Genomic DNA, 13,369 nt, shown 5'->3' on the forward strand with positions numbered 1-13,369 from the left:
AATAATAATATTTCGATCTTCAAGTGTCCAGAGGAGACGACGGTTGGCCATTTTTTCTAACAGTTTGCATGCAGTACATGTTAGCGCAATTGGTCTATAAGACTCAGGATCTGTTTTGGAGCATTTTGGTTTTAATATAGGTATTATAATAGAATCTCTCCATGCTGTTGGAAATTTCTGTTCTGTCCAAATAATATTAAATATATTAAGAAGATGATTGTGTGCATTCTCAGGTAAATGTTTAAGAAAAACCATTGGGATGTTATCTGGACCCTCACTAGTCTCTTTAAATGAGTTTAATGCATCTTTGTATTCATTTATACTAAATTTGGTGTTTAAAGCATCTGTGTCATCTACAAACGGTATAATTACATTGCATTCTTCGTTCTGTTTAAAGTTGATAAAATTATTATTATAATTGCTTGTATTAGATCTATTTTTATACGTATTAGCAAATTCTTCTTCTATTTCTAGGTCATCTGTGATTATTTGATTATCTTTCTTTAGTTGAGTGATTTTGTTATAAGCCGGTATTCCAGATATTTTTTTGACATTCTTCCACATTTCAGACATAGGGGTCCTACTGTTTATACTGGACACAAATTGAGCCCACGAATTTCTTTTTGAAGTTTTTACTACTAACTGAGCCTTAGCTTTAAGTTTTTGAAATTCTATTTTATTGTTAAGTGTTTTATGTCTTTTGTATTTGTTAAAGGCTTTTTTGGAAGCTTCGATCGATGTCTTACATTGTTCATTCCACCAAGGGACTGGTTTATGTTTTGTAATAGGTGCAGTTTTCTTAATGGTTTCCTCGGCTGCTTTTAATATGATACTGAAGAAGGTTTCGATGTCTGTGTCAATACTGTTGGATATTTTACAGTTTGTGACATGTTTTTCTATAATATCTTCAAATAATGTCCAATTTGCTTCCTTCGTTCTCCACCTAGGGGCGTGCTTTCCATTTTTGGGCTTGAGCAAGTTATTGGTGATTATTATTGGGTAATGGTCACTGTTATAAGTGTAGTCTAATCTGTTCCATGTCATTAATGCAGAGAAGTTATTATCCGCTATCGTTAAGTCCAAGGGCGTTGATTCGCCTGTTTGTATATTGAATCTTGTAGGGCGTCCATCATTCAACAGTGATAAGTTATACTGATCTATTAATTCTTCAATAAAAGTCCCCTTTTGTCGTCATATGTAGAGCCCCAAATACTGTTGTAAGCATTAAAATCACCTGTTAAAATACGCGGAGAAGGTATTTGTCTCACGAGGTTAAAAAGGTCCTGTTTATCAATTGGTTGTCCTGGGGGTAAGTAATATTGCAAATATTTATTTTTGTGGTGCCTTCTAGAGAAATAGCTACAGCTTCTAAATGTGATTGTAGGGGTAACCTACTTGCGGTTAATTTGTTATTTACAAGAATTGTCACTCCACCGCTTGCTATTCTTTGGTTTACTCTATTTTTTGAAAAACTTTGATAATTATGTAAACAAGATTCTTGGTTGCTCTTAAGATTCGTTTCTTGAAGACAAATAATATCTGGTAGATACTCTGATTGTAGAATTTTTAACATCGGTAAGTTATTATAGTATCCGTTTATATTCCACTGAATAATTGAATTAAACGACGCCATTTTTACTTTCTAGTTATAAAAAAGTTTTAATTTTATTAAGACTCTGGGTCTGTGTCAAGTAAAATGTCATTTTCGTTGTCGGTAGAAGAAAGTTCATCATTTAGGTGTTTTGTGATTTTTTTTCTAAGTTTGGTGCATTTGATTTTAAGAGATCTATCTGTTATGTGAGCATATAAGTTACTAATCATTGCTAGTAATCCAGTAAAATCATGTGTATAATTAGTTATAGTGGTGATAATATTTGGAGAACCTGGTGCGTTTTCTAACAGATCTATAAATTGGTCGTGATTAAGGATATATGGTGGTGAATGTTCATTTATTATTGTTTTTAGGTCAGTATCAGAACTTTTCTTGGGTTTTTTGTTGGGTTTTTGTGTAGGTTTCCTAAAATTTATTTCTGTTTGTTTATCTTTTTCTGACAGAGCTGGTGTATATGTTGGTGAAGGTGATAGAATTTCATCTACGTCACGCTTACGGCTTGTCTGTTGAGTAATATCTAGTGATATAGCGCTGTTATTTTCTGGAGGTGTAATGGTATTGGTAACTGAGGATGCTTTTGGTTCGACATGTTCAGGATTTGTACTGTTTGTTAAGGAAGTAGATTGCTGATTGGGAAGTTTTTGTATGGTGTCCATTTGTGAAGGAGTATTTAACGATGTTGAAATAGTTTGAGGTGTGGGTGTTTGTTGAGAGTTTGTGGGATTTTTACAATTATTAGCATTATGTCCTTGCTGTTTGCAGTTAAAGCATAACTGATTATCTTGCGATAAGAAAATTCGATAGGATTTGTTATCGTAATTAATCAAAAAAGATTCTGGTAAAGGATTTATAACAGGGTTGATAAAAACTTGTCTTCTAAAACTGTAAATATGATTGAATTCCGGTAAGGTAGAGCTAATACGAAGAATGGTCATTGATGACACTGGCTTGAGACCTAGGTTTTCTAATTCGTGAATAATAATATCATGGGGAATTGAGGGGCATACATTCGATAGAACTAACCTATCCGCTGGAGTAATATATTTTCTAGCTTGAACTGGTTCACCATTTATTAGTATTATACCATCATATACCTGCATAAAGTTATCCACAATTTCTTTGCTCGCTAGATACATGCATACTCGATTATTGGAGACCCTTGAAGAAAATAAGATGTTTTTGGGCTGTATAAGTGCTCCTAGTGGTATGGGGTAGTCCTGTAGGCGTAATCCATCCTTTGAAGAGAAAACAATCGCTTGTTCAGGACTAGGATATGTATGTTGGCTTAGAACTTTTGAGTAGGATTTAACTGTGTTGGTATGTTGTGGTACAGAGTTAATTACGTTGGAACTTCCATCTGATGTTACGGACATGATGAATCCTCTATATGCGATTTTAACAGGACTTTATTTTATATATATAGCTTAAATCAAATAAAGTCCGACTCTGTTTATTTTAAAACTAGTTGATCGGCTGGTAATTACCAAATTAGCTGAATAACGATAAGAGTACAACTAGTTTTTTGGTTAATTTGTAACTACAATTATTGATGAGAATATGTTATTGATGCTTAAAAGTGATATTTCTAATCAAACTATGATTAACTGGAAAGAAGTACTTACGGCACTTAACAAATCACTGTAAACTTCTTTGATATATCACTTTTAATTATTTAAATTTATACTTTTTTTATTAAAAACTATAAAAGTTGTGGAGCTTAAAATTAAGTCGACTTTAATGCCTGACATTCAGGGCCGGATCACAATATACAATTGATGTATCAATTTTTAGATTGTTATATCAACAGTAATCTAAGCCAGGAATTTTTAATAAAACATTCTTATGTTATTATTATGTTATGTTAGTTATTAATAAGTAAAAGGCCATTTGTGTCAGTTACAAAGGTAAAATAGTAGGCCGGAAAAAATGACAGTTTTCATATTATTTAACCGTAAACGGTAGGCTTTGAAAATGACGGTTTTCATGTTATTACTCTTTTAATCGGTCTGTGTGGCTTGTCTTTATTGTTAAAAATGAATTTTTCTGTAGAAGAGTTAACATATATGATCTGAGTATTAGGAGAAAGTTCGAGAAATTGCTTACTTGCATCCAGAATATATCACGAGCGATATCCTGAACGGAGGAATTCAAACAAAAGAGCTTTTAAAAAATTAATGGATTGTTTTGTTCGCACTGGGTCAGTTGTATACCAAAAAAAAAAAAAAAAAAAAAATGAGCGAACCAAAGCTATTGAGCAGCTACTGATAGCTACTACTGAAGATCCCCACATCAGCAATCGTGAAATTTCACGTCAACATGACATTAGTCAAACTTCGGCGGCAAAAATCCTTCATAAACATAAACTGCATCCTTACCGCATACAGTTACATCGAGAATTGACAGTCGATGATTATCAACGCAGATTAGCTTTTTGTCAGCAAGCATTACATTAAGCAATCCCTATTTTGTTAACACTCATAGTCAAACTAGGTGGTCTATAAATGTCTGGTGTGGTATTGTTGGCGATTATGTGATTGGCCCACATTTTTTTACGGTCGTGTGAGTGGTGCCATATATCTGGATTTTCTAAATAATCATTTGCCAATACTACTGCAAAATGTACCGCTTAATATTCGACAACAAATGTGGTTGTCGAATGTGGTTGTCAAACTTTAGTCCAGTCCACCACACTGCTTATATTCACAATCATCTAAATAATAATTTACCTGTCAGGTGAATAGGTAGGGCAGGATCAACTGTTTGGCCACCGCGATCACCGGAATTCTCCAAAATTGATTTTTTCATGTGGGGTTATATAAAAGACCTTGTATACCAGAAGACTCCAACAACGCCAGATAATATGAAAAATAGAATAAGAGAAGCTTTTAATAAAATTGACTTACAAATGTTAAGAAATGTGGCTCAGTCATTGGAATATCAGTTACAAACTTGTAAGACGTTGGGTGGACATTTTGAACATTTTTAGATTTATTTCCTTAATATCACATTAATTGTTACATTCATTACATATTATTATGGTTTATATTTTTTGTTAGTTACTTATTGAATAAAAATAATTTTGCTATATTATCACTCAATACTTAATACTTATTTCTACTTACAAAAATTGAATGTATTCCCGAAATTTGAAGAAAACTAAAATTATCTCGGAAAATAATGAGTTTAGGTGTAGGGAATTCCATATAAAAATGAAAAATTTCTGAAAAATTTTGAAAATTTTCTAGAACTTTTTTTAAAAAAATTGAGAAAATCGTAATTTTGTTTTGTAGTTCACCCTTTATACAAACTTTAGTCAATGATTTCAATTAAACCTAATTTAAAAACTACAATATATTGTTTACCTTATTATAGAAAATAAATAATTGTTTATGCATTACTTCTTTATATACACGGTGTTGATATCATAGGGATCTCGAAATAAAAATGGTCATAACTTGTTAAATACTCTGTATAGTAATGCAAAGCCCAATATTATAAGACCAAGAATTATGAGAGGAATATAAATGTGAAAAAAGATATAGGATGTCCCATTTAAAAAATTGTATGTTTGCTATACCACGTAGTTATTAATACCACCCTGTATATTGGGACTTGTTTACAGCCTTGTTTCACATCCCTGGATGACCTTGAAAGATTCAGTTAGTTCTCCATTTACTTTAAAACTGGCACATTTGATATTATACAGATTTTGTATCAGTAGTATCAGATGATGTGGTGCTCCTATTTCAAATACAATCTGCTACACATTCTTTTAGTTTATTGTATCAAAGGCTTTACTTTAATCAATGAAACACAAATTTCTTGTATTTTATTACAACCTGTTATACGTTTAATAATTGAGGAGTCAGGGGAAAAACAATCTAAGTCCACAAATACAGTTTTCATGGAAATAGAAATTTAATGTTTCAAATTAAAACAAATTGTTTTAACTCAAAAAACAAATTGTTTTAACTCAACCGTATAAATCGGTAAATTTTTTCAGTGGTGTGTTGACACGTTTACCGAGGAAAAATCAAGAGTGTGATGGCATGGACGATGAACGTTCTTCCTCAGTACCTTCAAGCCTCTGCGTCACAAAATGTTTCTTCCTCCGAACTTAACTTCTGTTCCGTACCTTGTAAATTAGTGTACAACTTTCTAGAGTTTACATTTTCCAAATATTTGGTCAAGTGAAGAAGATCTTATAACTCAGCAGCTTTGACCGGAAGTGGGCCGTTGTAAAAAGCTTCGGGATGATTGTGGCTAGTAACTTCCGGAGTTGTGATATTATGAGCTTTCCTTAAATTTCTTTTCAGGTTTCGTTTAACTTTGCATTCAAACAGCGAGCTTGTTGTGAAAAATAAATTGAGGGCTATTTTTCCTGATTTCCAACACTCAAATAGGTCTCGTCGGCATTGGGCATTTCTTGTGATATTTGTTGGAGAAATACTTAGTCCAATTCAGAAATTTGATATCTTTCCCACAGTCCACCACTTGGAACGGTTTCGATTTCGCTCTGCTATTGCGGATGACTTCTCTCCAATCATCCGGAGTTTACGTATAAGCTTTGTCATTAATTAAACTCATATCCCGCACATAGCACTCCCGATAGCACTCTAGATAGAAATGTCCTCTGGTGGGAAAAATTATTTTCACAAACTCAAACCGTTCTTCTGTCTGAACTAGATAATGAAGGAACCGAAAAACTGTAATTTTTATTTTGCCCTCCACAAGAACCGCAAAATATTATCAAATTTCGAACCTGAGATGACTGTGAGGGAGCCTTATAACTTGGCTACCTACACTCGAGAGTTGGAAATCTTTTGATTCCAAGCCTTACTTCAAAGGACTTTTGAATGGATGTATCTCCATAGGTTTGGTTCTTCAGAGACCGTTGAAGGATAAGGATTCTTAATATGAGCAAATATAGCTCCAGAGAAATAAAATCACTTTAAGTTTATCGATTTATAATTAAATATTTTTAGAGTAGAGAGGCCCAACACGGCCGTAGCGTACTATACAATGTCAAAAAATTCTTTCTTTATAACACGCGAAAGAGAAAACCGTATGTATGAGAAAAATGCCCGATTTCGGCGTAGAGAAATATTTTATACATGAACTGAGAGTGTTTAAAAATGTAATGCCTCAAGGGCGGTGTGTGAGAACGAACTGATAAAACACTACTTGATGCGTAAAAGTGAAGATTACTCCCCTTTTATTTAGGTGTGAAAAAATATTTAAGGGGCTAAGACGCCAGGGTGTCGCGAACAAACTTGATAAACTGACTATTTTACTTATTCTACACTAAGAAAAGTATAAAGAATTACATTTTTATTTTATATATTAAAAACAATATGTTCATTTCTGGAACAATGACAGTACGTTATACAAAAAGTGATGAATCATCGAACACACATCGTCAGCCCCCTTTTTGCTACCTATTCGTCATAAGTATAAAAAACAGAGGTAAAATCGGCCAATACATGTACATTAAAGCTTATAAAATTAAGTTGTCGTTTATAGTGGACATCTTTTGAGGTCACATTAGGGGTAGGTAAATTTTTTTGGAAGTCTATGGTTATGGCTTGGGTTTCGATTGCTTTTAACGACAACGATATTTTTTTTTCACAGAATAAAATTTTTCCTTTCTCGCAAGATGAAGTTGTTTCTCGTTGTTCTTTCTTGTAATTTCTCCAAGATTTGGGTTTTATATTCATCACTGTTGGCATCTAATTTCTGCGAAAGCATCGCCGCTAAACTAAGAAAGAGAATCACAGAAATGCTGCACCCGACCCGACCTGTTTTATGTTTATTAATTTTTAATTTAATTTAATTCAATTGTAATTACTAATAGTATTTTAATATAACATTATAATACCTTGAGAAGTTTTTAACTTTTCTTTTAACTCTGAATTTTTCTGTTGCAGATCTATAATGTGTTGAGCTCGCCCTCTCCAACCGTTTGAGTTGTTTAGCTTTTGAAGAACTTCAAAATTTTCGCCTGTTTCTTGTTGAATAATTTTCTTAGCTAATTTTAATTCATTCTTTAGTAGCAAAATTAAATTGTTGCATTCAGATAATTTGATGTTCAATGTTTCTAGCTTTTCAGTTTGTCTTTTATTTTCTTCTTTAGGTAAATTGTCTGTGGGTGTCTCTTGGGTATTACATTCTTTAACTAGAAAATAATTAAAATTACTGCATAACATTTATGATAATTTTAAAGTTAAAGTTTGATTATTATTTGGTGTAGTTTGAATATTATATGGTAGGTACATTATATTCCTGTTTAGAAGAACAAAAACATCGCATTCAAGCAAATCAAATTTGCATTACTTAACCCATTAATGCCCACCGTATTTTATGTAATACGCGAGACACTGCTACATATTTCGTCTTCTGATAGAAAAAAAAAACATTAGTTGTTTTCCCAATATAGGTTACAGAGTAGATATTGGAAGGTAACTGTTTATCATAACATTAGAAATTTATAACCGTTTGGTGGTGAAGGGTGATTATTTTTGTGCTTAGTTTTCTTAGGTTATATTATAGTTCACCGGTTGCATTTTAGGAGAGTTTGTAGGACTTTTTCGACTTATTTTGAAAAATCTTTTGTAGTGTTCAACTAGTAAGACTTCAAAATATCAAATAGTGATATAAATAGTATTGAAATTTATACTGGTGAGTATTTTTAAAGATGTGCGAGTCAGAAGAGGAGCAGAATGTGGAACGGACCATAGACTATTGACAGCAAAATGGGCATTAATTGGAAACATAACAAGACCCCCTCTAAAGAAGAACCGTTGAACACTATAAGAGAAAAACAATACAATATAGAACTACTCCAAGAACAATCAATAAGAAAACTATACCAACAACGTCTAGACCAAAAATTAATAGAATTTAAGTACGGCAACATCGAAGAAATATACGAGCATATAAAGGCGAGTATAAAGCAAGCAGCATTCGAAGCCCTTGGAGAAAAAGAACATATAACAAATAAACAGCACTATTATGAAATAAATGAACCAACAAAAAGAATAATTGAAGAAAAAAAGCAAATATACAGAAAATGGATGACTACAAACAACGATTAAGTTTATAAAGAATATAGAGAAAAGATAAAGAAGTGAAAAAACAAATAACACAACAAAAGAATGAAGAATGGGAAAGAACCTGCTTAAATATTGAAACATACATAGGAGGTACAAGGACTTCGGAGCCATGAAAAGTACTGAGAGGATTGAAACAAAACTCAAAAGAGAAAATTAAATTGGGAAATATACAGGACAAAGAATGAAAGGACTATTACAAGGAACTATTAACAGAACAAAGACCACAATTCATTGGAAAAGAAAACAGGCGAAGGCGAAGCAGATCCTCACAACAAGAAATAGAAATAACAGATAGGGAAATGAGAACGGCCATAAAAGCAATCAAAAATAAGAAAGCACCGGGACCTGGTGGCATGTCACCTGAGCTTATAGCTAAAAATACGGATAAAAAAAAATTACACCGGATGATACAATGGATATTTCAGAAAGCCATAAATGGAGAACAGCTCAAAAAGGAATGGACGGAGGCATATATGACATCTATATTTAAGAAAGGAGATTGAAAACGATGCGAAAACTACAGGGGAATAAGCGTAATATCAATAGGAATATTATATGGGAAGATACTGCGAGAAAAGATAAGAACAAGCGATAAAAGGCAAAATCGGGGAGGATCAGGCAGGCTTCACGGCAGGAAGATCATGCATATACCACATATACACACTGGAACAACTGTTGGAAAAGAAAAAAGCAAAAAATAGAGATATACATTTGGCATTTGTGGACATGAGAAAGGCATATGACTCTGTACCAAGGTCAGAACTATGGGAGGCAATGTACAAATTAGAAATACATACGGAACTCATAGAAGCTACAAAAGCTCTGTATAAAGAAAATAAACTGTCCATTCAAATGGTAACAAGAATCATAGGAGACTTCACCACAACAAAAGGGCTCCTACAGGATTGTTCCACATCTCCAACCCTACTCAAAATATACTTAGAGAAAGCCTTGATTACATGAAAAAGAAAATGCGAAGGCACGGGAATACCGGTACGGAACGAATACCTATATACGTTAAGCTTTGCAGACGATCAAGTAGTGATTGCACAAGACCAAGACGACCTCAGCTACATGATGAAGAAACTACAAGAAGAATATACCAAGGCTGGCCTAGATATTAACCTCGCGAAAACAGAGTACCTATTTACAAGTGAAGAAGACATAGAAGATCTACAGATTGATGACAACGTAATAATAAAAGGAAAGGATAAATTCAAATACTTGGGGTTTATAATCACGAAAAAGGCAACAACAGAGGAAGAAATTACACAAAGATTAGGACAAACAAGAACAGCAATCCGACAACTTAACTCAGTATGGTGGGATAGACACCTAAATATAAAGACAAAAACACAGATTTATAAAACATTAGTGCGAAGTATTATGACATATGGGCTGAAAATTGGATCATAAACAAGAAAAACAGCAGTAAGATAGTAGCAACAGAGATGGAAAAATATAGGAAGGAGGAAAAGAGGACGATCCCGAAAATCTTGGAGGGACGAAGTAGACGACGCCATGAGTAAGAGAGGCCTAAACGATGGAGAATGGGACAACAGAGAGAAATGGAAACGGTTGAGCGAGGGAAGGCAGCGAATACTGTAGAATCCCTGAATATATATGAAAATTTTGAAGGTCCTTGATTCTAGAATATGATATATACCTAATACGCTGTGCAATCGTGGTAACTAATCAATATTGTTTCTATTTTAGAAAAAACGACGAAAAAATATGATCCTAATAATCCCAAAGATGCAGAGGAATTGTTAAAAATATATGAGAGTTTAGAAGATGATACTTTGACTCAGGAAATTGACAGAGATGTTGCCGGAAATGATGAGGAAGACCAGTTTAATTACACTTTTCAAAGTATTCGCCGAGGTACACTATATCAAAGCATGGATATTACAGCTGTTTCTCGAAAAAATACAGCAATTGAGAAAACAGTGTTGTCAACTACAACTGTCACTGAAACTCATGAATCAGGTAACAAAAGAAAAAGGGAGGTTGCAGAAACTTCACAAGATTCTGAAAATAGAAAAAAATCTATGAAAAGAATCGATCGTAAATGAGAAGAAAAAAACTTGAAAAAGGAGCCATAAATGATATTTTCAAAAAAAATAATATTGAACCCCATATACTAAATGAATGGAAACAACAAAATTTGAAGCCATTCGATGTGTTTAAATTACTTTTTGATGAAAAATTCATGGACTATCTTTGTAAAGAAACGGTAAAGTAGGCTTCACAAAAATCCTGCCCTTTCTCTTTGTCCGTTGATGATTTATATAAATACTTTGGCATCCTTATTCTCTCTGGATACCACCCATTGCCTTCTCGGAGAATGTATTGGGAATGTCGAGGGGACTCTCACTCACATCTAGTTAATAATACTATGAGTCGAAACAGATTCATAGATTTTTACCCTTTAACGAAAATACGTTGTACCAACAAACCAATAAAGCGTTCGAAGTTCAACTCCTAATTGATCATCTAAATGAACGTTTTCATCATTACCTCCATCCAGTGAACGGAAGTTTCTCAGTGGAAGAAACCACGGAGCCGTATTATGGACATCGTTCACTAAAGCAGTTTATTCGAAGAAAACCCATCCGTGGGTTTCTTCGAATACCACCACCAAATTCTGGTGCTTTACGACCATTAAAGGTTATCTTGCAAAATTTCACCCCTATACTGGAAGTGGAGATCAATTACAGGGTAACTCGTTAGGAAGTTCCGTAACCGAAAAACTGTGTACAATGTTTTTACCACAAGAATCTGTTATTTATATTGATAATTTTTTTACATCTTTACCTTAACACACAAGGTTGGGAGATCAAAAGATACAATGTATCGACACAATTAAAAAAGATAGGGTTAAAAGAGTTCCATTCAAAGAAATAAAAAACAAATCCGTGGAACTTCCCACTCTACATAGCGAAGAACATCAGTTCACTCTTGTTCGCTGAAATAACAATAATGAAGTTACTATGGCAACTAATATTTCAACTTCAGAAATATTTATTCGATAAGCTAAGAGGTTTATATAGGATCCGAATTCGATCTAAAAATGAGAGGGTGAGGTTTAGATTTTGCTTGAATTGGGCAATAGTCAACATGTCGCTTCTTTACCGCAACATTAAGGCAATTTCTTTATTAGAATTTTACAGGCGAATTGTAGAGGCCCTGCTGACAGCAATGCCACATGGAGCACGTCCAAAATTGAAAAACAACGAAGGTGCGACGAATGTACCAAATATCGATGCATTAAATGTAATGTAGGACTTCATCCCCAGCAATGTTTTGTCAAATATCTCACGTTGTAAAAATTTTAAAATAAATAATGTTTTATGAAATATTGTGTCCTTCATTGCCCAGCGTATGATATATCATGCGTAAAAAAAAGACAGTTACAAAGAAAAAAACGTAAATTTTGCAAATTGCTAATAAAAACAACCTATCTTTATTTCATTCTGAAGTTTTGATTTCGTTTTGATAAAAATTTAATTTTGAGCATTAAAGGGTTTTAAACAGAATTATTATTTCAACTTGAATTACTTACCACTTATAAGTTGTTCATCTTCTAATTGTTGTTTTAAATTGAAAGCGTATGTCTCAGCTTTGGAGCATCTTGCTTTAAGAGTCTCAATTTCCAAAGTTTTTTCTCGTAATTTCTTGCTAAGTTCAATTATTTTTGAAGTAGCTACTTGGGAGGATTTAGCATTATCATAGATCTTTTCATAGTCATTCAGTTTTTCCTCTAGTTTTTTAATGTTATCTTTACTGTTCATATAACGAACTTCCAAATCATTCAAATTTTGTTGTAGTAACCCGCTCTTTTGAACATGATACTAAAAGTAATAAATTAGACATATAAAGAGTGTTTCAAAAAAAAGGTAACATCATCCCTAGGATAGCTAAAAAACTGGAAAATCAATTTTATTTAACTTAATTATTAATAATTATCAATAATTCATATACTAGTAAACTTGAGATACTAAAAAAGTATCATAGATAAACATGGATTTCTTCCAGATATTCCTCCATGAATCCTCAATGAAAAAAGTTCATAATAAAATACCTTCATTAAATTGGTGTTTCATTAAAAACAAATATTTTCGTTGCAATAATAGATCCATAACAAGTACAAACGGTTTTATGTTTAGGTCTTCGTCTAGTATGTGAGTGCGAGCCATCAGTTTCCTTCATATGATACTAACTGTATGCAAGGGATCCCATAAGATCGATTTCCCACTGGAGTAATCAACGTTAAATTAGTTTACGATCATAATCAACCATCTAAGTAAATTATTAATACCAGCTCCTTATTTTTTTGATTTTCTGCAGTATATTTCTTACATTCTGTCAAATATTTTAATCAACATTTATAGACTTAAACCACTCTCATTCAATGTTCATAACATATTTAAAAAGATATACTAACTCTAAGCTGTTCTCGTAAAAAATTATTTAATTCGTTAGGATATATTATATCCTGAGGTATATCTGGAATGATTTCTCTGTGGGGTGTATATTGTAACTTTTTCGGTATCTTTACAATATTTGTATTAACAGATTTTCCCTCATTCATTACAAATTATGGTAAATAAAACGAAAGGACTTTAATAAATGTCAAAATCAT

The 13,369-nt window shown here is 32.9% G+C and overlaps 1 protein-coding gene across 2 annotated transcripts in view; it reads right to left on the reverse strand.

Moving 5' to 3' along the window:
• Positions 1–13,369, reverse strand: part of LOC140445657 (uncharacterized) — a 104,799-nt gene extending 91,430 nt beyond the window's left edge. For both annotated transcript variants that reach the window (XM_072537895.1, XM_072537894.1), the window contains exons 1-3: positions 13,172–13,369; positions 12,290–12,578; positions 7,491–7,787 (exon numbers count right to left, since the gene is read on the reverse strand). In XM_072537895.1, the coding sequence (XP_072393996.1) occupies positions 7,491–7,787; positions 12,290–12,578; positions 13,172–13,318 (733 nt within the window). In that variant the 5' untranslated portion in view covers positions 13,319–13,369. The remainder of the gene's footprint in view (positions 1–7,490; positions 7,788–12,289; positions 12,579–13,171) is intronic.

Source organism: Diabrotica undecimpunctata, chromosome 7 (genome assembly GCF_040954645.1).
Source record: "Diabrotica undecimpunctata isolate CICGRU chromosome 7, icDiaUnde3, whole genome shotgun sequence".
Classification (NCBI taxonomy): Eukaryota; Metazoa; Arthropoda; class Insecta; order Coleoptera; family Chrysomelidae; genus Diabrotica; species Diabrotica undecimpunctata.